Source organism: Syngnathus scovelli, chromosome 20 (genome assembly GCF_024217435.2).
Source record: "Syngnathus scovelli strain Florida chromosome 20, RoL_Ssco_1.2, whole genome shotgun sequence".
NCBI lineage: Eukaryota > Metazoa > Chordata > Actinopteri > Syngnathiformes > Syngnathidae > Syngnathus > Syngnathus scovelli.
Window position 1 is genome coordinate 12,018,503 of NC_090866.1, and position 23,247 is coordinate 12,041,749.

The 23,247-nt window shown below is 55.9% G+C and overlaps 3 protein-coding genes across 12 annotated transcripts; 1 reads left to right on the top strand and 2 right to left on the bottom strand.

Moving 5' to 3' along the window:
- Positions 1-1,258: 1,258 nt before the first annotated feature.
- Positions 1,259-7,848, bottom strand: LOC125989822 (sorting nexin-14). The gene is made up of 28 exons (XM_049756186.1): positions 7,714-7,848; positions 7,411-7,545; positions 6,512-6,632; positions 6,282-6,355; positions 5,939-6,017; positions 5,817-5,860; positions 5,658-5,745; positions 5,502-5,586; positions 5,115-5,271; positions 4,923-4,998; positions 4,818-4,862; positions 4,623-4,703; positions 4,436-4,550; positions 4,198-4,353; positions 3,988-4,112; positions 3,805-3,863; positions 3,603-3,735; positions 3,324-3,531; positions 3,145-3,228; positions 2,979-3,079; positions 2,788-2,899; positions 2,664-2,704; positions 2,472-2,591; positions 2,273-2,396; positions 2,030-2,194; positions 1,780-1,875; positions 1,628-1,719; positions 1,259-1,552 (listed from the first exon to the last, which is right to left on the bottom strand). The coding sequence occupies exons 1-28, from the start codon at positions 7,725-7,727 to the stop codon at positions 1,493-1,495; spliced, it is 2,790 nt and encodes a 929-aa protein (XP_049612143.1). The 5' UTR covers positions 7,728-7,848; the 3' UTR covers positions 1,259-1,492.
- Positions 7,824-23,237, top strand: bub1 (BUB1 mitotic checkpoint serine/threonine kinase). Of its 9 annotated transcripts, XM_049756179.1 has the most exons (24): positions 7,824-7,878; positions 7,978-8,070; positions 12,550-12,719; positions 15,582-15,641; positions 15,714-15,843; positions 16,329-16,525; positions 16,605-16,648; positions 16,722-16,768; positions 16,885-16,937; positions 17,164-17,440; positions 17,606-17,795; positions 18,052-18,126; positions 18,482-18,551; positions 18,803-18,881; positions 18,962-19,121; positions 19,199-19,270; positions 19,350-19,416; positions 19,494-19,990; positions 20,066-20,166; positions 20,349-20,510; positions 21,015-21,172; positions 21,238-21,415; positions 21,763-21,869; positions 22,103-22,801. In XM_049756179.1, the coding sequence occupies exons 4-24, from the start codon at positions 15,610-15,612 to the stop codon at positions 22,305-22,307; spliced, it is 2,901 nt and encodes a 966-aa protein (XP_049612136.1). In that variant the 5' UTR covers positions 7,824-7,878; positions 7,978-8,070; positions 12,550-12,719; positions 15,582-15,609; the 3' UTR covers positions 22,308-22,801. The 9 variants fall into 9 exon arrangements, with proteins under 9 accessions (XP_049612136.1, XP_049612138.1, XP_049612137.1 ...); XM_049756176.1 differs by lacking the exons at positions 7,824-7,878; positions 7,978-8,070; positions 12,550-12,719 and adding exons at positions 14,867-15,014; positions 15,096-15,138; XM_068649184.1 differs by lacking the exons at positions 7,824-7,878; positions 7,978-8,070; positions 12,550-12,719 and adding exons at positions 15,148-15,508; positions 23,013-23,237 and having other exon boundaries at positions 22,103-22,326.
- On the bottom strand, positions 8,174-14,492 carry LOC125989835 (heterogeneous nuclear ribonucleoprotein Q). Of its 2 annotated transcripts, XM_068649187.1 has the most exons (11): positions 14,351-14,492; positions 12,159-12,322; positions 11,939-12,057; positions 11,655-11,876; positions 11,392-11,568; positions 11,085-11,220; positions 10,792-10,997; positions 10,569-10,718; positions 10,382-10,503; positions 9,672-10,086; positions 8,174-8,804 (listed from the first exon to the last, which is right to left on the bottom strand). In XM_068649187.1, exons 2-11 carry the CDS (start codon positions 12,310-12,312, stop codon positions 8,763-8,765), a joined length of 1,743 nt encoding a protein of 580 aa, XP_068505288.1. In that variant the 5' UTR covers positions 12,313-12,322; positions 14,351-14,492; the 3' UTR covers positions 8,174-8,762. The 2 variants fall into 2 exon arrangements, with proteins under 2 accessions (XP_068505288.1, XP_049612174.1); XM_049756217.1 differs by lacking the exon at positions 8,174-8,804 and having other exon boundaries at positions 9,085-10,086.
- Positions 23,238-23,247: the final 10 nt, after the last annotated feature.

The following is a 23,247-nucleotide window of genomic DNA, read 5'->3' on the forward strand; positions in this document are numbered from 1 at the left end:
CCCGCTTCCTGAGGTAGAGGACCAAGCGGCCGCGCCACCCACCGACCCCTCCGCCTCAGCACTTGATGAGCGTGACCGTGTCGTGTCTTCTTCCAGCCGCTTGACCTTTGCATGGCGGTGACGACGGGGGGGAGTCACACAGCAAAGTCCTTTCTGGTGGCTCGCATCCTGTCGGAGGTCAGCGTGCTGGCTGACAGACTGTGCCTCGCCATCCACGTAAGTACACACGCACACACAATAGAGGGAGGAAGTCTGTCTACGCACCGGCGCTTTCCAAATGCTAGCTTTTCTCGCAACACAAAAATGAAATTTCTCGCTAACCGGATGGTCATCTTTTTGTCCGGTATGTCGAAAATGTCCTCATCAGCTCAAGCTTTCAGAGATCTGCCGCAAAGGGACGCCTTTTTTTTTTTTCTTTTCCGGACCGAAATAGAAAGACAAGACTCGAAAGGAGCACTTTGCCACGGCAGTTTGCATTTTGCCAACCGCCGAGGGTCCCACGCAAAGCTTGGCGGGTCACCCACGTCAGCACCCGTCCGAGTCTGAGGCGAGCGCCGTGCCACGGTGGCTGGTGAGCAGAGCAAGCGGCTTGGGCTGGCTACCGGCGGCGCGGCTTAATACGCTGCGGGTGACTCCTAAGTCTGTAATCGTCGCCTCTGTGGCGGCAAATAAGCTGCTGACAAGTGGGGTGGGGGAGTGGGGGGCGGAGCCTCGCTAATTGCTAAGCTAAAGGCGACACGTGGGAACCGGTGTCAACCAGGGGTCAGCAACCAGCTAAGAGCTGCTTGGTCTTTGGGACCAGCAAGGCCCAAATATATGACGTACTCCATTAGTAGTTGTCTCTAAAATCAAAGGTCTGGAAATAGCAATGGAATTTCTGCTCCCATTTTTTGGAGTGACTTGACGAAGCAAGCGCGAGTCCCTCCGATTTTCCAATGCGTGTCGTGTTTCCAGGAGAACGCCAGCGTGGACAAGATTCCCGTGGACGACTACGGCCACGCGCTGCGCCTGCTGCGGATGGCGGAGGAGCTGCTGCTGGGCGACCGGCGACCGGCGTCTTGGCCACAGGTGAATGCCGAGCAGACGGCCAGCGTGCGCCACTTAGAACGCCAAACGCTTGCGCTTTGCCGCGAATTTCCGCTCTTTGCCGTCACCGTGTGGAGGGTCGCCGCGTTGTTCGTGGCCGCAAACCTTTCGTCTTGCGCTCCCGAGCGTTTGTGACCATTGGAAAAAGCGGAACCACCTTGGTGGATGTCAGTCAGCATGAAAGTAGAATCATTTATTTTTATTACTAATATTCTGTCTAGTCAAAATCTGCCCATGAAGACAAACTCCAAGTATAGCAGAGAAATAAAAGGCATTTGCCAACTCGTTCATCACGTCAATTTGGAGGAAGTGTTTTTGCGTCCGTCCGTTGAGCTGGCCTGGCGCCCTTCCTTGCTCCTTCCTTCCATCCGTCCATTGAGCTGGACCGGCGCCCCACCTTGCTTGCTCAGCGGCACAGTTCGGGGAAGAGCTCCAGCACAGCCACGTCCAGCAGCACATAGGACATCTGAGCACAGCCAAAGAAGAGGACGTTGCCAGAGGACACGGCTCGGCCCTCGACCTGACTCGAGTGGATTCCGACCTGCTTGTTGAGGAGCGGCTGCTGGAGACCCTCAAAGAGGAGCCGGACCCCCTCACGTTTGGCCTCCTCGCCGAGGCACCTCCCGAGGGCGTCTGGCGCGACGTGGCACAAATGACAAAAGGGTTCCCTGTCGGTCGGCTGACTCGACTCACCGGGCAGATAGGCCGTCATCTCCTCAAAGGTCCTCCTGGCTCGCGCCGCCTTGGCCGGGCCGTCGCGCTCCTCCGCGCTTTCGGAGAAGATGGCGTCTACGGCAGGGGAATACGTGAAGCTTTGGGTTTGACCACATCGCTGCGAGTTACTACGACCGCTCGACCCTCGAGCGTCGCATGCGGAGCTGAAGCTTCTCAACGCGTCAGCTGCATGTGGAGCCGTAGCTTCTCAACGCAGCTGTCGTCTCACCTCGTAGTTGGGTGATGAGCGAGACCAGGCGGTGCTCTTGCAGGATGGCGTCCATCTTGCCACGTATCCGCTGCTCCGCGTAGGCCTCCAAGGTGTTCTTGAGGACCATCCTGCTCGCCGACAGCAAATGATCCAGCCAGCGCGGCATCCGGAACACCAATCGACCTGTAGTCAAAAAGCTCGGCTCGGCTCGGCTCGGCCGTTTGCCGGCTCTGGACCGGAGCGCGGCGGCGGGCAACTTACCCACATGCAGTAGGTAGTCGTACATGCCGTCCACGGCGAGCTCCGCCGAACCACGGCGGTTGCGCTGGCCCGCCTTCCCCGCCTGGGCTGCGGCGGGCTCTTTGCTGAAGATCTGGTTGTTGAGCTGCACGCAAAGACGGAGATGATGACACGGCCATGCCTGCCCGCACCACGTGCGACATGGCACTCGCGGTCTGACCCGCTTGTTGGCGTCAGCGCTCGGGCTGAGGACGATCAGTTCTGGCCGGCCGGGTTTGGCTTTTGGAGACTCGCAGGAGTTGAAGAAGGACTGGATGAACGGCTCCAGGTTCTGACCTTTCTGCAAAGACACGGCTGTCGTGGGTGCCGGGGTGGGGGGGAGCGCCCGTCTTCCCCAATGACGCTCACTCACCTCCTTCATCAACTTCCCCGGGACGGACTTGAAAATCTTGCCTGTTGGGGATTTTTAGCCAAATGTTGCAGTCAGCTCAGCGGTGGCCGTTCCCGACGCAGACAAAGGTTAGTGGCGGAAGTACCCAAGTTGACGTCGGGAAGCATCCTGTCCGTAAACTGAGAGCCCGTGCCGTGAGGAGACAGGAAGTCGGCCAGCAGCTGGCTGTTGCTGAGCTCCGGGCAGCGCAGCAGTTTCTGCACGCACACACGCACACAAACGTGCTTATGCTGTCGGGACGTGCACTACTATTCCTACTATGACTACTACTACCACCTGGAGGTAGTCCTCAAAGTCTTCCCTCTTGGAGGTGAGGAATTCGTGGTTCTTGGGTCCCAGGATGCGTTTGGGGGGCAGCTGCGCGTCAGCAAAGGTGCCTGCACGCACGGCACCGTCGGCGCTTGAAACGAAGGGCCACGCTAAGCTGGCGGGCACGTATTACCGTGGAACTCTGTCAGCTTGGACTCCAGCACGTAAAACTCCAAGTATCTTCTGTAGATGGACCAACTCTCTGGATCGTGTCCGACTGCGAGAGGGGCCGCCGTGAAGAAATGGGATGTCCAAGCATTACGGAGGACGCAATGGAAACGGCCCGTGACTTTCTGAGCCCGCAATGCTCACCTTCCTTTCTGTCGTTGCGCTCCACGTCGATACAGAAGACGGGAATCTTCTCTCTCTTGGCTTCATCCTCGTCAAAGTCCACGTAGGGAATGGTGACGGTCCAGGCCGACAGCTTCCTCAGACTGCCCGCACTGGCGGGGACGGCTGCGTCGTCCTCCTCCGCCGCCGCCTCCTCCTCCTCCTCTACCACCGCCGTGGCCTCCTCCACCTGCGTTGCACACGGTCACCCAAGGGAGGTCACAGCCCCCCAGCGCCAAGCTTGGGAAAAATGCTCATTACCGCGTTGACGTCAGCCTCGGCGGTGGCGCTGGGCGGCAAGACGGCGCCCTCCGTGGCGGTGCTTCTGAACACGCCTTTGATTTTACTGCCGATCCTGCCGATCCCAAAGGACTCGCCGCGCTTGGAGGCGTTCCTGGCCGCCGTGTAACCGTTGACTGATTAGTGATGAAAGAACCTGCGAGTTGGGGATTGTGAGACCGACCTGCTGACACGCGAACTCCTGGCTGGCGACTCGGCTCCTTTCAGCAGGTGTCTGAAATACTGAGCGTGCACAATCAAGTTCCCGTCAGGATGCACGGGGCCGCCGCCATCGCCGCCATCGCCGCCATCGCCGCCATCGCCACCATCGCCACCATCGCCACCATCGCCACCATCGCCGCCTTACCTCGTCGCTGTGGCAGAACATTGGCGTGAAGACGTTCTCCAGGAGCGATAAGACGTGCTCGTATGCTTCAAAGAGGCACCGCGTGGTCTGCAGCTTGACCACGGCGCCGTACGGACCGAGGGCCACTGATGGCAGAAGACAAGATGGGAGGTCTCGCGCTGTGACCAATGACCATGGGGAGCCGTGCGCCTTATTTGGCAGCTGCTTCACCGTTCCTGATGTCGTCCACCGTGGCTCGGTCCAAGTTGATCTTGTCTACGCTCTCGTCCACGCAGTACGTCTGGTAGATGTGCACAACCTCGCCGTGCAGACGGCGCAGCTCCGAGTCGCACAGCTCCGGATTCAAGACCTTGGCGTTGAGCTCCTCTGGAGGAACACCACGTTGGTGCCGGCCGGGTGAGGTGAGGTGAGGTGAGCGAACGTGCGCGCGCGCCAAACTCGTCCTTACCCACAGCCAGGCAGAACTGAAGGACGTGCACGGCGCCCTCCCGCTTTAGGAAGTTCATGAAGCGGAAGAGAAGGTCCTGCTGCTCTCGGATCTGTTTGAGCTCCAACTTGAGAACCTGCTTGAGAACACAGGCACTCACTCAGTGCGGCATTTTGGCCCACAGTAGGAGCTTGTCTCAAGTGCTGACCGAGGGCTTGTTGCCGCCGCGGTCGGTGTATTTGCGCAGGAAAGGAACACGAGCGGACGGCGCTTCGCTGGCGGCTTCAGGCTGGAGACAAACAAACAGGCTTACAGTCCAGACCATCGACGGCTAAGACGCTAGCCGGACGGCGGACTGATCAAGGCTTCATTCCGGGCCTTCCTTTGGCGACTGTCGACTCACCGGTGAGTCGTCAACCAACTTGAGCACCATTAAGTTGACCGTGTCCTAGGAAAGGAATCAAAGAGGAGGTTGGCGTCGAGAGACAGACGCCGAGAGCGGACTCACCGGGTCGGCCGTGAAGTCCATGGTGGGCAGCAGGACGGAACCTGACAAGACCTCCCGCAGCAGCAGTGCCAGCGACCTGCGCTCGGGAAGGGACAGGGGTCTTCAGAAGACGCTCTCTACCCATTCGGATCTTTCGGGGGGCTAAAGCGCCGGCCGGCTGGCCGACCGGCCGCTCGCTCGCTCGCTCGCTACCTGCACTCGCAGGCTTTTGGCGGCATCAAGTACGGGAAGAGCATCTCGCTGAGCTTCCTGAGGTAGAGCAGCTCATCCTGGCGGCTGCGCACGGCCACGTGGAGGTCAGCGCCGTACTCCTCCAGAGCTGCCTGCTGCAGCGTCAGACCTTGATGGACTGACAAGAGCCACCCTGATTCAGCTGCCGCCGCCAGTTGACTTTCCTATCAAAGCTATGTATTCGAGCCAAATGCCACAAATGTGTTCCAGAGCACAAAAACAAACTTCTATTATTTTTTTTCCAGCCTTTTTCTTCTAACCTTAACCCACACACATTGGCGGCCGTCAAAGCCCGGTCCTAACTCGTACGCCACTCCTATGTCATCAAGGCCAGCGACGGCGTCTCACCTCGAGCGCGGGCTTTAGCCAGAACCTCCACGTGCTTGACGGCGGCTTTCATCACGTGGTCGCCGAAGACAGCCGGGAGGTCTACCTGCGGACAGCGGGCACGTTCAACACCGAGCCGGCCGCTCCTTGGTGGCCGACGGAAGCCGACGATGCCACCTTCCGAGCTCTGCGGACCAACACGGACGCTAGGAAGCGGAAGCTCAAACGAAGCTCGTCCACGCACGCCTCGTCATCCGTGATGTCCCTGCGGCCCATGACGGAGCATGACCGGTGCGTAGTCGGCGGAAGGCAAAGAAAGCACGCCAAGGGACTTACCGGTACCAAGGATACACAAAGTTCTCCAGAACCAGCTCAAACACCTTCCCGCCACAAAAGGAACAAAGTGTGATGATGAATGTGGAATTTGACGGCGAGCGAGCGAGCGAGCGAGCGCCTACCTCTGTGATGGCCGTGTCCACCTTGGAGTGAATCTCGAGGCCCACCCACGGCTGGTAGTTCTCCAGTAGCAACGTTGGGCTGGACGCCGCAACAATAGTATAATAAACAGCAGGTCGTGCGCGCAACTCTAAATTGGGATCTCAAAGTGGCAGAAAAGACTGAAAAAGCACAGCTCCCGGCGCTCGGAAGGGACGTTGACAGAACCACGCTTGCGTGCGTAACTGTGCGTCCCGGATGACCGTCGGGATGTCACGTCACGCGTCATCCTCGCACCAGTGTGATTGTCAACTCTTCCGCTAAAGTGAACATGTGCTATATGCTTGCCAGGTGCCGCAAACCTACCGATGCCGCTTGCATTTCACCTTCCCGCACACGGCACAGCTGCGACCCAAAGGAAACAGCTCCGGTTCCTGACACTGGCACACACGCACGTGAGCGAGCGAGCAAGCGAGTGAGTGAGTGAGCGAGCGAGCGAGCGAGCGAGCGTCATCCTCAACATCATCATCCTCAACATCATCATCCTCAACATCATCATCCTCAACATCAACATCCTCAGTACGAATGCACCTCACCTTGCGTGGCGCTTTGCTCGTGAACAAGACATCTGGGAGCAGTGACTCGGGTTCCAGAGCCCAATAGAAGGTAACCACACCCACTAAGAAAGACCACAATCCAATTAGGATGTGGAGGTACCTGCAAAATAGCATGGCGACAACTTCATTCAAAACAGTCAACCCTGGCATGTTTGTGTTCGCTAACTGAATTGGGCCTCAAACCAACTGTAACCCATAACTGGTGACTTAGAGAAAGGGAGGTTGGAAAGAAAAACAAGATGCGTGTTCAAGACTGGTACTTGAACAAATAAATAAGCAAGCGTTAAACAAGGATTATAATTTTAAAAATAAATGCAGATTATAATTTTAAAAATAAATGTGTATTCATATTTATTCATTCACAAATGTGATTTCAGGATTCAAAACGGAACCTAATGTAAACACGGTTTTGATAGGCCGTCCAGACGCCCAATCGAAAAAAAAAAAAAAAGAGAAAGATTTATGCATTTGAGGAAGACGGGAACGTGATGTGACGTCACTCGAGAATGCCGACCCAACGGCATAGAACAGCTTTGCCCGTTTATTATAACATTAATTTCGCTATGGAAAAAAATATGTAACGACGTGATTTGTACCGATGACGGTGAAGCAATGCCATTGTGTCTCTGTATGGCGTTATTTGATGTCATGGCATGTTTTGAAGATACGTTATTTATTTGATGTGAATGAAGAGCGATTGCTGGAGGTCAAGAAGCGTTGAACAACAAATGGTTGACCGATATCGGCCATCTTTGTTGTTTCCATTCGGTCGGAAGGGAACAACCCGAGTGGGACACTTTTCCGACTTCCCAGCTTCCTCGAATGCAGCATTGACCCCGAAGCACAACAGGTGACGTCCGATGACGTAGGACGCTGACCTGTGGAACAGGATTGTGGCGGCCAACAAGGCGGCGAGCAGGCAGCAGGCGAGCGGAAACTGACGAGCCCAAGTGAAGAACGCGTCCAGTCGTAGAGCTCGCCATAAAGCCGACAAAACAGCCATCTTGTCGCCCCTTGACAAACAACGAACCTCAAGTACAAAGTTCCAAGCGAGCGCACCAATTCAAATAAGAGTGAGCACGAACAGCAAATGTTGGTTGAAAACGACACAAACGAAAACGTCCAGCCGGCTACGACTAAGGACTCTTAAAAGCGATTAAAGGAGCGGCGTGTTTTGTCACCCCAAACGAAGCATTCTTATCGTTAGCGCATCCTCGACCTGGGTTAAATGTTCCAAGTTTAGCGACTTCTTTGGCTGGCGGACGGACGGACGGACGGAATAGTTTCTGCCTCTACTTGGGTTGCCAAGTCGAATCCAATCGTGCTAACGAAACAAGTTGCTTAAGGTCAGCACTCGCCCTAGAATCAGCTAAAGTTGTTTGGTCAAATGTCAGGATTAATGACTCTTTTCCAATGTTTAACTTTTGCCTTCCATTTCCATGCAGGATATCGAGAACGGGCGGATTATACAAGTGCGGACATGGCAACCCGCACTCCACGTCGTCACTTCCCGTCGCTGTGACAAGTTCAACGACAAGGTAGGCTGGGACAGTTTTTCACTTGACATTATTAGAAATAGTTGAAAATCTTGATTTGCAACAATGTGTTCTTTTCTGCTACTTGTTCAAAAGAAACCAAGAGTGACTTTGTTTGTTTTTTATTAGAAAAATTGGCAGGCCTTCGATTGTACAGTAAAAACTCCATTTGCAAGGACAGTTGTTATTTAGCAAAAAAACTAAAAACAGTGATTTTTTTTCCGTTTTTTCCTTTCACCTGCACTTTTTGGCACAATTCCTCGGTATGCCACTCAAATGCAGATAAAGGCTGGTGATTGACATCCGATTGATGGCTTTAAAAATTGACAGGCAAACAGTCAAATAAAACAAATCCGGAGGCGATGGCTCATCATACGCAAAAGCAACGCGAGTCGCTCCTGAGAGCGAACGAGCGAGCGCGCGCAAACGAAACCACAAGCTCCACTTGTCCATCGTATTCAGCGGCTTCTTCAGCCTGCAAGGCCGTGACGGAGCACTCGAGCGGTCCGGAAGAACAAATGAGCTGGAAGAGCACGTGAGGTAGCTTTCTACTCTGAGGACGTCAGTCACATATGTCACGGGATGGACCAATCGAGCAGTCTCAGCACTGGAGCAGTGAGTCAGTCACGTGACCTTACCACGGCGGGTGACCTTACCACGGCGGGCGGCCTTCGGCGGTGGCGGCAGAGCTGTCGTCACGGCGACGTATCAGGATCGGCCCAGACGCCTTGCCCCTGCTAGTCGTGACAAGAAGATGCAATTAGACAAGGAAAGGGCGCAGGGCACGTAGCTCAAGCGGACAACAAGTCTGGCATGCAAACAAACGTGCAACATTGAGGCGGCGACCGCGTGGGATCGGATCGGACCGGACCAGACGTGACGTGACGATGAGCACCTGGGGGTGATTTGGTTGGACTGCATGCGAGGTGACACCACTGGTACCATGGCTGGCGGGCGGGCGGGCGGGCAATTTGAACAGAGAATTTGGTTCAATTGGAGGAATTGGCAACACAACGGTTGGTTTTGCGCACGTGTGTGTGCACGTTTATTAAAGCAGACAACAGCAAAGAATACAAGCCAAAAGTGACGGCGGATTCTTCCTCTCCAATAACAAGCATTACTTTGTGACAGTACAAATTGTGTTTTCAGTTAAACATGGCAAGCAGAGGCTGTAAAAACAGACAAAGGCTAGAAGCTAAAAGGAAGCATTTAAAAAGGAAGGGGAGCGGGGGGGGGACACCAAACCGAGTGTGACTACTGTGGAATATTAAAATATGTACAAAAAGATCTCTTGCCAGACGTCACCAATTTGGAGCCAATGGGATCGATCGAGTCTCTAAGGAGGAGAAGAAAGCCAAAGAAAAGCCTAACTTAGTCTACTTCCACTGCTGCCCGAAAGAATCTTGATAAAATTCCTGGTTGTCAGATTGGTAGGCGGAATAGCTCGAGTGGTCGTCGCCTTGGAGCGGTTGCTGAGCGATGGGCTGGGAGCCCCAGTTGTGACTATTGGTCTGGCGCCGCTTGGAATCGGGTTGGTTGTACCCGTCGGCTTTGCGTTTCGCTCCTCCTACATTTGCACCGCGGACGCCCCGCGTACCACGTACCCCTCCTCGCCCTCGCGGCTGCGCGGAACCTCTGGCGCCGCGCCCTCCGTGCGCCGGTCCGGGTCCCGGCCCGCCACGCTGAGAGAAGCTGCCTCGGCCTCGGGAAGGGCCAGCTTCGCCGCCGCGCCCTCGACCTGGAGAGGCTCCGCCCCTGGCACCCCTGCTACCGCCGCGGCCGCGGGCAGGTGCCTGGAACTCATCGTAGCCGTAGTAGGGGTCGTCATAGCCGCCGCCGCCGCGGTACTTGTGGTAGTCGTAATCGTAGCTGTAGTAGTCGTAGTAGTCCTCGTAGCCGTAGTAGTCGGGCGTGTACGAGTAGCTGGCAACACCCCGTCTGCCACCGCCGCCTCTGCCCCTCCCTCTACCGGGAGGCGGCATGTGATGCGGGGGGGAATAATAGTAATAGTCGTCATACCTGAGGACAGACACGGTCGCTCCATCAAAAGAAAATCCACAATCACAATAGTACCGATTTGGAATCGTCCCTCCCTCAGCTCAATGAACAGCTTTTTCTCCTTTCTGATTGATCCACTCGCTAGGTATTCCGACAGCGCTACAGAGATGGGATCCAGTTACGACGGAGCTCCCAGTCCCGTTTTTCCACGTGACTCCGCAATAGCAATGGTGACCTCTGAATGGGAGGTGGCTCGTTCACCATGGCCGAGGGAGGGACAGCTCAGGTGCTTTTAGTGGCGAGAGCGTGCGCTTACATTTGTGTCTTGGCCGCCTGTCGCTGAGCTTTGCGTTCTTTCCTTTTCTGATCCGGCGGCTTGGCAAAGACTATTTCCACAGGCTCTCCTTCCAGCTCCTTGCCATTCATTTCAGCCAGCGCCTGAACACAGCACCAGTACGTACAAAGCGTGTGTGGCGTTTGCACGGCGGCGGCAACGCACGTACCTTGACGGCGCCGTCGCGCTCTTCAAAGTGAACAAAAGCGTAATCTTTGAGCTTCTTCACTCGATCCACTTTCCCAAACTGACTGAAGCTGCTCTCCAGGATCTCTTCGGTGACGCTGTTGGCCAGATTGCGCACAAACAACACTTTGACCTGCAACAAGACGGCGGGCGTCAGACGGCAACGACGTGGCGTCAAAGAGCGGACGCAACGTCGGCTCCACTACCTTGGCCATGACCTCGGGGTCCGGGTCCTCGATGGGGTCGGCCCACTCCACCGTCACCACGTTGTTCCAAACCTTTACCTTGCCGCTCATCAGGCGCCGCCGCGCCTGAGCGGCTGTTTTGTGGTCTTCGTACTCCAGGAAGCAGAAGCCTCTGTTCTTCTTCTTGTCGTCAGGCTGATGGTAGAGGATGACGTCACTGAGGCCCTCTGGAGGAACGGAACAGAACAGCCAGGACACGGCCGCGTGATTGGCCGGACGACGAGACGCGGATCAGCACGCCGAGGACGACCGACCTGTGACCTTGGAGAACTCCTCCTCGATTTGCTCCTTGGTTTTGCTTTTGGGGATGGAGCCCACGAACAGACGGTTGTTGGCCACCGATATGCACACGCCGATGTGCTTGCCCGGTCGGATCTCGCAATTGTTACACTGCAGAAGATCAAAGGAAGGAGCAGTTGAGCCACCAAATAGAGGAAGAAGCGCATCCCATTCACGGTTCAAACTTTCCCGCCATCTCGTAGGAGGTTCTAAAGCCTCCCGGGCGGTGTCCGGCGGCACCGTTCTCCCATTGCAATTCCAGCTTGAGCGCAGTCCGCTCACCAGCCTGACGGCCTCCTGCGCAGCCTCCTTGGTGCAGAAGGTGACAAAGGCGTATCCTCTGTTCAAGCCGCTCAGAGGGTCCATCATGAGGCGGAGGTCCCAAATAGGCCCCGCCTCCTCAAAGTGAGGAACCAGCTCATCTTCAAACAGGTCGCGGGGGATCTTGCCCACAAATATCTGCAACGGCAAGACACGGCGCATCCGTCTCTCAAGTCGGCACACTTCCGAGCGAGCCACAAATGGAGCGCTTGCGGCGGGCGCACCTCCGTTCCCACGGTGGGTTGAAGCCCCGTGTACACCGACTCGGGCGGCGGTCCGCCATACTTCCGCTGGCCCGTTGTTACGTCCAGAGTGTAGTGGGTTCTGGCCAAGAGCTCTTTGATTTTGGCCTCGTCGGGTCCTTTGGTGGCATCGGTGACCTTGGCCCCTTGCTTCTCACGCTGCCTGTAGGTCTTCATCACTCCGCACAGATAGGCACTTTTGTTCTGGACACGAGAAAAGCATTGCAGGCCGGCGCCGTCCCCATTGTCCCGCTTCAGAGGCATACCTGAACGTGAGACAGGTCGCTCTCTTTAAACTGGAGCAGGACCTGCAGGGCTCCCTCCTCGTTGAACTCCTTCAGAGCTTCGATGGCTCTTTCGTCCAGGTCGCTGTGTGCCACCAGACCTGAAGGAGGACAATAAGGACGACCCGGCCTGAAGCTTCTCTCACTGGACCAACGTGGCCAGCGGCTGCTGTCTTTTGCACGTGTCTCGGAGTTCCTTCACCTGCGATGTAGAGCTCGTCCAACTTCTCAGCCACTTTCTGAGGCAAGTCGGCATCCAGTAAGGCCTGGAAGTGTTCCGAGCGGGAGGCGGCGGCTGCCATCGTCGTGTCCATCGGTTCCTCCGTCCCGTTCCCGTTGACGTGATCGGTGGCCATTCCCGGATACCTGCGACGTTACAAAAGTCAACTATGCTGTCAATGATATCCATTTTGCCTGTCAGAAAGTCGCATCCAAATAAGTATTCAGGCCTGCTCCCAAATGGATCAAGATGTTATTGGAAGCGAGAGCAAAATTGCGCATCGAATTTCTGGACACTGGAGAGAGTTCCTTCGAGACGGTGGCCAGAAACTGCTAGACGCTGCTGTCATGTCTAACGTTCGTATTTGTTGCAGGAAAATAAAGCGGCACAAGAGGCAGCGCAACCGGAGGCTCGCCTGTTCCATTACCGGCCGGGCGAGACACTCGAGCTACCTTTCCCTCGGTGTCGCTCGCTCTGGGTGCCGTGTTTGCCTGCGGTCGTCGGATGGCGGGCGCTGGCGGCCTCCCTGGGCTTGGCCTAAAGGTACGTGACCTTGATGCTTGATTCACATTGGCTCTCATCTGCTGCACAGTGGCAGCGAGTCAAGCTCATGAAATGGTTCAAAAGGATTCTGAAAGAAGGGCCCGATAGGGCAAAATTAAATCATCCAGGCTTCTCGGCCAATTGGTGGTTTTAAGCAATCTCGCTTCCTTTTCTCTACCACGAACCCAGTCCAACCCAGCGGCGCCTGGAAAACGGACTTTAAACCGATGATGATGATGATGAGCCATAAGCATGCACAGAATGGAACCACAATTGGAGGCTCAACAACCCGAAGTAGCAGTACTGCAGTTTAGCACTTGGCCTACAGTACAAATATGGATCGTGGCCATAAGAGTGTTTATGACAAACCCCAAATATACATCCATCCATCCATCCATTTTCTGAACCGCTTAGTCCCCACGGGGGTCGCGGGCGTGCTGGAGCCTATCCCAGCCGTCTTCGGGCAGTAGGCGGGGGACACCCTGAACTGGTTGCCAGCCAATCGCAGGGCACACAGAGACAGACAACCAATCGCACTCACACTCACACGTAGGGACAATTTGGAGTCTTCAATCGGCCTACCAAGCATGTTTTTGGAATGTGGGAGGAAACCGGAGTGCCCGGAGAAAACCCACGCGGGCCCGGGGAGAACATGCAAACTCCACACAGGGAGGGCCGGAGGTGGAATCGAACCCGCACCCTCCTAGCTGTGAGGCGGACGTGCTACCCAGTGCGCCACCGAGCCGCCCCCCAAATATACATGAGCTTAAAAAAGTTGAGATGGAAGGAGAAGCGATCCCAGGACCTCTTGTTTGGAAGAGCATTGCTCTCGCAACTGACCCAAACAAGGTGCTGCTGATAAACACATGGTCGGCCACTTCGGCTGACATAGCTAACGCAGAGAGCTGCAAAGTTCTGCACAAACTGAGGCTTCGTTATGTGTTGCGTTAAGTTGAATGAACCAGTGACATCTTCCACAAAAACAGAGCCCCCCCCTGGTTTGGTCACGTCACTGTTTTCGTACCCATGTACCAGCCGAATCGGCCCCCCCCCCCTTTTTTTTTTTTTTTTTTTTAACTCTGGGCAAGCCGGTCCAGGATCGGCGGCCGGGCCGAGTGGATTTGTGGGTTTCCTTCCTATTTTTAGCACAAAGGTCGGAGCTCACTAAATTGCTGTGGAATCCTCTAACGAAGGCCAAGGCGACACCGTCCCTGGTTGCATTTTATTTCTGTATCGTCTTTATCCTTTAAAAGCCAACGTATGATGGATAATATTGTAAATCGACTCGCTTTTTCACACAGTTTCATCTGCTAGCCAACGTGCCTCTTGGCAAAGGCTCGCTTGACGTTCATTCAAACTCATTTCCCACGGTCGCCAGCCCGCCAGCCGATACCAAAGTGTTGATGGCCCACGTGATGTGAGCGCGTTTAGGAATCAGACCCGGGAAGCGAGAGGGAGGGCAGCCGGGCGGGCGGGCAACCGGGCGGGCAGCCGGGTGGGCTGAGCTCGTCCTCAAAATGCCGGCTAGCAACGCACGCCATACGCTAACGCGCACGTATCCGATATAGGTGTGCATCGAGACTGCTTCCCGCGCGCCGCACTGGCCGAGTTGAATAGAAAAGAAGACGAACCAGAGTCGTATGACACGATGCGGATCCACCGGAAGGAGCGCGTTTGACGAAAAGTCGGCCGAAATTGTCAAGAAGTTTGTTTGGTGCCGACGCTCAGCTTCTTTCTCCTTCGGACCCCCCCCCCGAATAAAAAAATGGCGCCGCCGCAGGCCTCAACGTACGGGGTCCTCGCGAGTGTTTTCCACGGGCTGCTCGCTCACTATTGTTACTCTTTCCGGTTCTCCTGGTCCTCTCTTACGAGCTTATCACACCTTCTCCGCAGTTCCTCCACCATTTCACGTATATTTGACACCTTTGCAGGTTGTCAGTGTTTGGGGTTGCTTTGTTTATCCGTTGTCTTTTTTGGGTTGTTGTTTTTTCAGAATTGTGCACTTTGACGCTAAAATGAAACGCCAAGCGCTTTGAACACGTTTTGCTTTAAAAGTCTGGTAAAAGCTAGCACCGTGCTGTGAAAATATGCATCCTAACAGAGGGGAAAAGTCATTTGTTTTAGTCCATGAAGAAAAAAACGTACGCCAAAAAGGAAGTAGTTCCAGAAGGTGGCGGTAATGCGCCAGTGAGCTTTTTTTCTTGGATGAGAAGAAAGAATTGTGCGTCACGCGAGATGGAGTTGCTCGCCTTGCTATTGGCTGTGCGCGAAATTCAAACGCAGAGGAAGTCGTCAGTGAGTGTTCATTCGACGAACAGCTGGGAGGAACTGAAGTCAATAGACTAATATAGCTTTTCTTTACGTTTTATTTGTTAGTTATAGCTCGCCCAAACGAAATGGATGTGGCCTCTTGTTTAAAGTAAGTCGGGTGATCTGCGAGCGAGCCAAACGGTCGCACCGCCCGCCTTTCAGTTGACGTGTTGTCGTCCAACCAGGACTCGTTTGGGCTTGGTTACTGCTGTTATGTGTCGTTTTTGTTCTCTTGGCGTTTGCCCAGTTATGACTGTAAAAAGCGACGTTACGCTTTTCGTCTTCTGGTTGGGAAGGGCGATTCTCGATGGTTCAAATTCTTCTTGCTTTTTGCTTCATCCTGGTCGACTCATCTCGCCCCGATGGCAGTGCAAATGCGGGTTAGACATAAGCAACCGCCAAAGCTGTTTTTTTAGGACCTATTCAGGAAGAAGTAGAAAGGTGCAACGCCGCATGACTGAAGCACGGGCGACTTTTACGTCGGCCAACTGTCCGCATCTGTCCGTACGTCTTTGTCCTGCATTATGACTAACCGACGTGTCTTTTGACCAGAGCGTTTGAGAGCAGTTTCGGCTCTTACATGGGAGATGACCCCCTGGACGCGTGGCTCAAGTGAGTCTCCTCGGCGCTTTAGTGCAGCGTCACAGCAGCCATCGGTACCTTTTTTTTCTGTGCACTTGGCAGGTTTGTGGAGTACTTGGACCAAAGCGGCAGCGGTGAAACGGCGATGGTGCTCAAAAGGCTGGTGCAGAACTTTCTCGGAGTGGAGCGATATGCCGACGACGCCCGCTTTGTCAACATGTGCATCAGATGTGTAAGGGGGTCTTTGGGGGGTGTGTGTGTGTGTGTGTGTGTGTGTGTGTGTGTGTGTGTGTGTGTGTGTGTGTGTGTGTGTGTGTGTGTGTGTGTGTGTGTGTGTGTGTGTGTGTGTGTGTGTGTGTGTGTGTGTGTGTGTGTGTGTGTGTGTGTGTGTGTGTGTGTGTGTGTGTGTGTGTGTGTGTGTGTGTGTGTGTGTGTGTGTGTGTGTGTGTGTGTGTGTGTGTGTGTGTGTGCGTGCGTGCGTGCGTGCGTGCGTGCGTGCGTGCGTGTGTGCGTGTGCGCGCGTGTGCGTGCGTGTGCGTGCGTGTGTGCGCGCGTGTGCGTGCGTGCGAGACAAGACAGGGTTCTGGTCAAGGCATCCTATCCTCATTTGTATGACTCTTAAAGACTGCGGGTGATCTGAGGCCGCAGATCTGACTCACTTCACTCCATCTCTACTCTCGACTAGAAAATGCTCTGACGGAAGTTTGTCGTTTGCAGGCCACCTACTTCTCGGAGCCCATTGCCCTGTTCCAGCACATCTTCAACAAGGGCGTGGGCACGCAGACGGCAGCGCTTTATGTGGCCTGGGCTCAGCAATTTGAGCGCCAAGCAATGATGGAGAAAGCAGACGTCGTTTACCTCAAAGCTCTGGAGAACCGAGCCCAGCCCGTCGAAAGCCTCATGCGAGAGTACAGGTGAGAGTCGGGCCGGGCCGGGCTAGGCGCTGGCGATGGTGCCCATCTAGAGACCGACGGCTGCGACTGTGATCCTCAGGCAGTTTCAGGCTCGAATCAGAAGCCGGGCAGAGGTGTCGGGAGGTGAGTGGTCCGAGGTGCTTTTGTCCCACCGGGGCGACCCTCGCTCACGTGTTGCCGCCCGGATGTGATGCAGGAGTTGCTGAGCCGTCGCCGGACAGCGCGCCCGCTGCTCCCGCCCAGGTGCTTGGCCACCGTCTCAACACCGTCAATGTACTTCACGAATATTCGTGACGCCGGCGACCGCGGTCTTTGGATGAGATGTGGCCCCCACTCAACCTCCTTCTGCTCCTTCTCAGTCAGCTGCCGCCGCCGCCGCTGCTGCCGAGCTCCCATCCAGTGGCGTCTGCACGTAAGTAATTGCCCAACAGTCACAGTGGGGCGAGATTCCACTCAGCAGGGGATAACCCCAAAGGTTTGTGGGGAGGGACCGCTATGATGCAGCATCCCTGGAAATTGGTTGGGCCATTTGAGCCTTGACATTTGATTAGATTATGTTTGGCCTTGGAATCCAAGCGCTAGCTCAAGGCAGCCTAAAAAAGGACCAACCCCGCTACGTGCTCGACTCTGCCCCGCAGAGTTTGGAGCGGTCCTGGCCGTGAACCCGAATACGCCGACGGGGAGTTTGTGTCCATGTACTCCAAGGATGCGCTGGCCGCGCAAGGATCTGAGCTTTGCTTCGAGGAAGTGCGAACGCGGGCGTACTGGCGGAAGCGGGAGGCCGAGGAGCACCTGAGACCAAAGCGCAGAGCGGAGGGGTCACCGAGGTCGACCCCGTGTCCCATTGCACCACGTGAAGCGGAGCGCCCGTTGGCGGCGGCGGCCTCCTCGTCCCCCGCCGATGGGACGCCAAAGGTGAGACGTAGCGACGGCGAGCGAGGAGGAAGCCAGCTGACTTGCTTCTGCATCTCCCCTCCCCCTCCATGTTGCCCTATTTGAGATAGCCCTGCTCTCGCTCCACCTCCGTTGCGTGCGTGCGGGTGGGAGTGGAGCGCGTCAACTCTGCTTTTGCTTCTCCAGACATCTGCCACGGGAAATCCCTCGGCCCGCCAGCCCCTCGACAGCGACTTTGAAGAGTCACCCGCGGCCCGCCGAGACCCGAGTCGGAGCCCCGTCTGGCGTGCGCCCGCCTCGGCCTTCCAGGGGAGCGCTTGCCACGACGCGCCCAACTTGCCGCCTTCGCCCACCGTCAACACCCGCGAGGCCTTGGGTGAGCAAACATTTGGAGTCGCCGGCGAGTTTGGGAAAGAAGCGTAGAGCCGTTTGACAGTGCCTTTTCCCCTTTTTAAAAATGACGCCTTCCGAGGTCGGATTAGACCAATTGGTCGGGGAACGCCGACTCGAGATAGGAGCGTGACCGCAAAGAAGCACGCTCGTATCTCGGGGCACCAAAGTCACGATGGCCCCGACTGGCTTTGGTCCACAAAGGGTCGCCTGGCGTCAACAATGGCACTTTTGCGTTGCAGACGTGATCATGGGAATGTTCCGGGACCCCGCGCTGACCGAGGAGCTCTCGGGCGACACGTCGAACGATGCCGTCGGTAAGGAAGACTTCCAGCAGCAGCAGCTGAAATTGAAAGGCAGCCAAACGGCCGTTGCTGTCATTCCAACCCACCCGAGTGCCGTGTTTGCTTTTTTTGTGGGACATTCGCTGAACGGATGAATTCTTTTTGTGCTGCCACTACATTATTTCCATTTTCATTTGTAAATCCCTTGCCCATTTCTTTGCCTGCCTGCCTGCCTGCCTGCCTGCCTGCCTACCTGCCAGCCACGCTTTTCCAAAATGGCAAAACACAGACGGACGGCATGTTGTGGGCAAACTTGAAATGCCTCACTTGAAAAAGGTGTCAGATGACGCTGAATTGTCTCATTGTGCTGCCTTTTTCTGCTCGGCAGGCTCCGCCTCGCCGAGCAATTGGGCCCCCACCGCCGCCGAGCCGTTGTTCATCTACCAGGATGACGTCAGGTCAGTCGGCAGACGACGGTCGACAGAATGTTGCGCCGCGGTCTCGTGCCGCGACGTGCCAGCTTTCTCGCTCTTGTCTTGCAAGTCAAACTTGAAACGTTTGGCCAAGTCTGCTTTTTTGTTTCTGGCTGGTTTCGACCTCGAGATGTGCGGCCCTTGTGGCCGAGGCCGCATTTGCTTCCGTCTCCTTGCGACGGTTAGCAACCGGGCGGCTGAAAATGGCGGTTTATCTTTTGTCGCTCGCTGCGCAGTGCCACCGTGTCCCACGCAACGCCGGGAAAGAGCAAAGCCACGCGAGGCCGAGGCTTGTCGGAGAAGGCGCCGGCCGTCGTAAGTTGGAAAGCGTGGCCGTACGCAGGGGTGGGGGCTTTTTGTCTGGCTGTCGGGCCCACGCCTTTGCCGCTCTCCAGGAAGCCCACGCGGAGGCTGCGGGGCGGGACCAGACGGCCGAGGGGATGAGCTGTTGGGACGAGGACCGGCTGGCGGCGTGTCCCAACAACACGGCCGACTTTGCCCTGGCGGCGCGCTGCGTGTCCACGCCCTTTGTGCGCAGAGGGATCGGCGACGCGGGTAAGGCCGACGGCGTTGTCATTTCCGCTGAGGGGTGAAAAATCGCGAGTGCTAGCAAAGCATTGCCTTCTCGTCAGGGTTCGTTCAAGAGGCAGACGTTGAAAATTCCCTCGCCGTGCAAAAAAACAGCCTGCTCCAAAGTCAAGAAGGTGCATTTGCCACCGTCCCCACTGGCTGAGGTGGAGCCTCGTCCACCCAATGAGTTTATTTTCCCTGCCGTGTTTGCAGCGGACGTGACGTGCGCTGGCAGCGCGGCCGACCAAAATCCTTTCCTCAGACGGTGTCACAAGCTCAGGTGAGAGAGCACTTGCTTCCATGACACTTGCTGAATGTTTGCGCAAATGGCCCCTTTTCACATTTTGTCCCACACAGTCCCATCATGGAGCAGAGTCCGCCTGACGTCACGAGCGAGGGGCTGGCCGCCCACCGGCCGAGCGCCTTGTCTGTTACCTCGCCGGCCGTGCAAATGTCGCAGGACTCTGTAGCTGCCGTCGAGCTGTTTACCATCCCGGAGGATTTGCTGCCCGTTGCCCCACAGGAACTCTGCAAAAGCACCTCTGCGGTGATTGCGAGTCCTGAAAAAGAGTCTTGTCGGCCCTCACCGCCGGGCCGCCGGTGGAAGACGCAAGCGCTCCTGTCGACGGCACCTGCCCGACAAGGCGTGGCCGGTCCTGACGGCGAGCTCCGCGGCGGCGATCTCTGCAACGGCGATCTCCGCAACGGCGCTTGCCCGCCGTCCGATCCCTGGAGCGCCGAGCTAATCTCGGATTTGCTGTCGAGGATGAGCCCGCCGCTCGCCTCGCACCCGCAGTTGGTCAACTGGCAGCGCGGGCTCCCCGACATCGGCGTCAAGAAGACCATCAGCATGGGTAACGACGACGACGACAACTGTGACAGCCTCGCTTAGCGTAGCCGCGCTAACGCGGAGACGCTCACTGCCACAGGAACGGCGTCTCTGCGAGTGGACCGCGTCCTCGGCCAAGGAGCCTTTGCTACCGTTTACCTGGCCACTGACCCCGCCACCTCAGACAAGATGGTGCTGAAGGTAAGAGACGGCCCGGCCCGCCCTAGACCGGCGCGTTGTGCAACACGCGCCCCCCGAGCGTCCCAGTTCCGGTTTGCTGTGGCCATTTCTTGCCTCTCTCCCAAGCTGGTCGAGCGTGCGGCGGAGGCTTCTGGATTGAAGCACAGTTCTTGATTGAAGCACATGCGTGTTGTGTTGCACAGGTGCAGAAACCCTCCAATCCGTGGGAGTTTTACATCCACACGCAGCTCGACCGGCGTCTGTCACCGTCCGTGCGTCATTTGTTCAGCCGCGTGCGCTCGGCTCACATCTTCACTGACGGCAGCGTGCTGGTGGGTGAGCCGCACGCCTACGGCACCCTGCTGGTACGTCTGCTGCGACCCGCTCTGGCTCACGGGAGCACGCGTGACGGACGGACGGACGGACGGTCCGCTCCCTTGACTTGGGAATCGTTCCGGTTGCGAGTCGGCCGTGCAAATTTGGGAGGCTTTTCGGCCGTTTGAGAAAGGAGTGATTTGAGTTCAACTCTTAAGTCAAGCTCAGTGGCCTTGTGGTACAAATGTCCGCCCTGAGACTGGGAGGTTCGTGGGTTCGATCCCCGGTCGAGTCATACCAAAAGACTATAAAATGGAACCCGATGCCTCCCTGCTTGACACTCAGCATTAAGGGTTGGATTGGGGATGCTGTGAGGAGCTGCGCCCCACAGTCATTCCTAGCAATGTATAGCTTCGACTATGGAAGCTCGTCTGAGGACGACCAAACTTAAGTCAAGGGAGCGCCGCTGCGTGCGTGCGTGCGTGCGTGCGTGCGTGCGTCGATTCCGTGGTCCTCAACGAGCAGTCCGCCGCATTTGAACGTCTTCCCGTCAGAACGCGGCAAATCTTTACAAAAGCCTGGGCGACAGAGTGATGCCCCAGCCGCTCGTCATCCACTTTGCCATTTGCATCCTGCGGATGCTGGAAGAACTGCACGCCGCCCGCATCATCCACGCCGATGTCAAACCCGACAACTTCATGCTGGGGCAAAGGTTCGTACGAGCGGGCGCGCACCAGCGGGCGCCGCTTTACAATGCCACCACGCTGCGTTACGCAGGTTCGCGGCCGACGACGACTTTGAGCCGGACCGCCCGGAGCCGGGCCTGGTTCTCATTGACCTGGGCCAAAGCATCGACATGGACCTCTTCCCGCCGGGCGCTGCCTTCACTGCCAGCTGCTTGACGTCGGGCTTCCGGTGCACCGAGATGCTCAGCGGCGAGCCTTGGAACTACCAGGTGAGACCAGACGTGCCGCTCAAACCCCTCCCGAGCCCGTCGTCACCTGACGCCGACGAGTCTTCAGAGTTGTTGACAATTCCCGCCCCCTTGACCTCGGTTCCAGCTGAAGAAACAAAATGTATTTAGGGAAGGGTTAGTTTCCACTTTTATGTTAGTAGTAATAAATGATCGTTGACCGTTGTTCCCACAAAAATTAGGAAAGCAACATTGCCATATCAAAATCTCTGCCAGTAGCTGGTTGCAAGTGTGCTCCACGCGGAAAGGAAAGCGCAACAGCCCAGCGGGTGCCACTCGAAGCCACGCTGCTCGGATGGTGTCGAGTTGACCGACCGTGTCTGTTGCAGACGGATCTGTTTGGCGCGGCGGGAACCATTCACGTGCTGCTGTTTGGAACGTACATGCAAGTGGTGCAAAACGACGGCGAGTGGCAGACCTGCGCTGCCTTCCGAAGGTATGTTGTCTGACGCCGGCGGCAGCGGGCACGTGTGCAAATTGTTGCGTTTCGGGCTTACGCTCGCCACGGAGCGCAGCGTTGACATGTCGACAGATGGATCTTTCCACTCACTGAACACATCCAGAAAGTGATGAACCCAACTACATTGAAAAGGCAAAAATAAGAATGCATGTTGAATGGGAGTAGGATTTTGCGGAATGGCGCATTGTTGTTGTCGTCGCTGTCCTCAGGATGCCTCACAGCGACATGTGGCTGCACTTGTTCCGCACGCTGCTCAACGTTCCCGCCTGCCGTCCGGCCCTCGACGCGCTCGCCGACCTTCGGCGCCGTCTAAGCGCCGTCCTGCAACGGGACTACTGCCACAAGTTGGCGCCGCTCAAGCGCCGCCTGCTCGTCCTCCTGCTGCAGAGCGGCCAGGCCGCATCCCGCGCGTGAGCGACGCACGCCGCTGGCGGTGAGGCACCAACTTCTGGGATGTGTTTACAAAGATAGGAAAGACTAAATGCGCAGTCTCGTTCGTTTCTTTGTCCACTCTAAACCCTTAAGTGAGTTTGACCGCTAGTCGTCGAGCAACCTAACAGCAGGAGACTGTCGCAGGGACTGTCGCAGGGACGACGGACTGTCTGAAGCCCAGATTGAGATTGGATGAGTTCAAAACGTTTGCACATTTGTGGCTTCCAAATAATTGGGCTGAGAGACCCTGATTGAAGAATAGACACAGGCAGAACAAGAAAAGGCTCCTCCACTGGATCAACTTGATGTTTGGACAAAAGTTCATTCTTCAAAAGTTAATTCGTGAGTAACGTGGGACCAGGTCATTTTGGCGTTTTTGTGAGTCATGGCTCGAGCGTGTCAGAACAAATGTCAAAGTTAAATGATGCAACTCAACTAATAAAAAGCGATTTGATTGGCAGAAGCTGTACAATTCACACCTTTTGTATCCCTTCATCTAGGTCTTTTTTTTTTTATTCTCGTGCACCAATCTCTACAGAAAGCCTCTATAATCAGCTTTCATAAGAGTAAGAAATACAAGTGTTGTTTGTTTCAGCTGAGTCGAGCAACATCTTGATGGAAACGCGTCCGTCAACCTCTGCGGCGCGCTTTCATAAGAGTAAGAAATACAAGTGTTGTTTGTTTCAGCTGAGTCGAGCGACATCTTGATGGAAACGCGTCCGTCAACCTCTGCGGCGCGAAACGATGGAGCGTAGCGGAGGTCGCCAGCAGAGGGCGACGACGAGTGAACTAAAGCGCCATGACGAAGAAGAAAGCCCGGAAAAAAACAAGAGCGACAAGTTTGGAAGTAACTCTTTGAACGTCCTCATTTTTGCTACTGTGGTTTCATAAAAAACAAAAGTGACCATGCGATACGTCGTTC

Bases quoted from the DNA above. Each gene is read 5' to 3' on its own strand.
- bub1 (XM_068649184.1), top strand. From the start codon at position 15,243: ATGTGTCGTTTTTGTTCTCTTGGCGTTTGCCCAGTTATGACTGTAAAA. The intron at 15,844-16,328 runs GTAAGGGGGTCT...TGTCGTTTGCAG, and splicing joins TCAACATGTGCATCAGATGT to GCCACCTACTTCTCGGAGCC. The intron at 17,796-18,051 runs GTGAGCAAACAT...TTTGCGTTGCAG, and splicing joins CAACACCCGCGAGGCCTTGG to ACGTGATCATGGGAATGTTC.
- LOC125989835 (XM_049756217.1), bottom strand. From the start codon at position 12,312: ATGGCCACCGATCACGTCAACGGGAACGGGACGGAGGAACCGATGGAC. The intron at 11,569-11,654 runs GTGCGCCCGCCG...TTGCCGTTGCAG, and splicing joins AACCCACCGTGGGAACGGAG to ATATTTGTGGGCAAGATCCC. The intron at 10,504-10,568 runs GTACGTGCGTTG...TGCTGTGTTCAG, and splicing joins AGCGCGACGGCGCCGTCAAG to GCGCTGGCTGAAATGAATGG.
- LOC125989822 (XM_049756186.1), bottom strand. The intron at 4,704-4,817 runs GTGAGTCGACAG...GTTTGTCTCCAG, and splicing joins AGTTGGTTGACGACTCACCG to CCTGAAGCCGCCAGCGAAGC. The intron at 1,720-1,779 runs GTGAGTCGAGTC...ACGTCGCGCCAG, and splicing joins GATGACGGCCTATCTGCCCG to ACGCCCTCGGGAGGTGCCTC.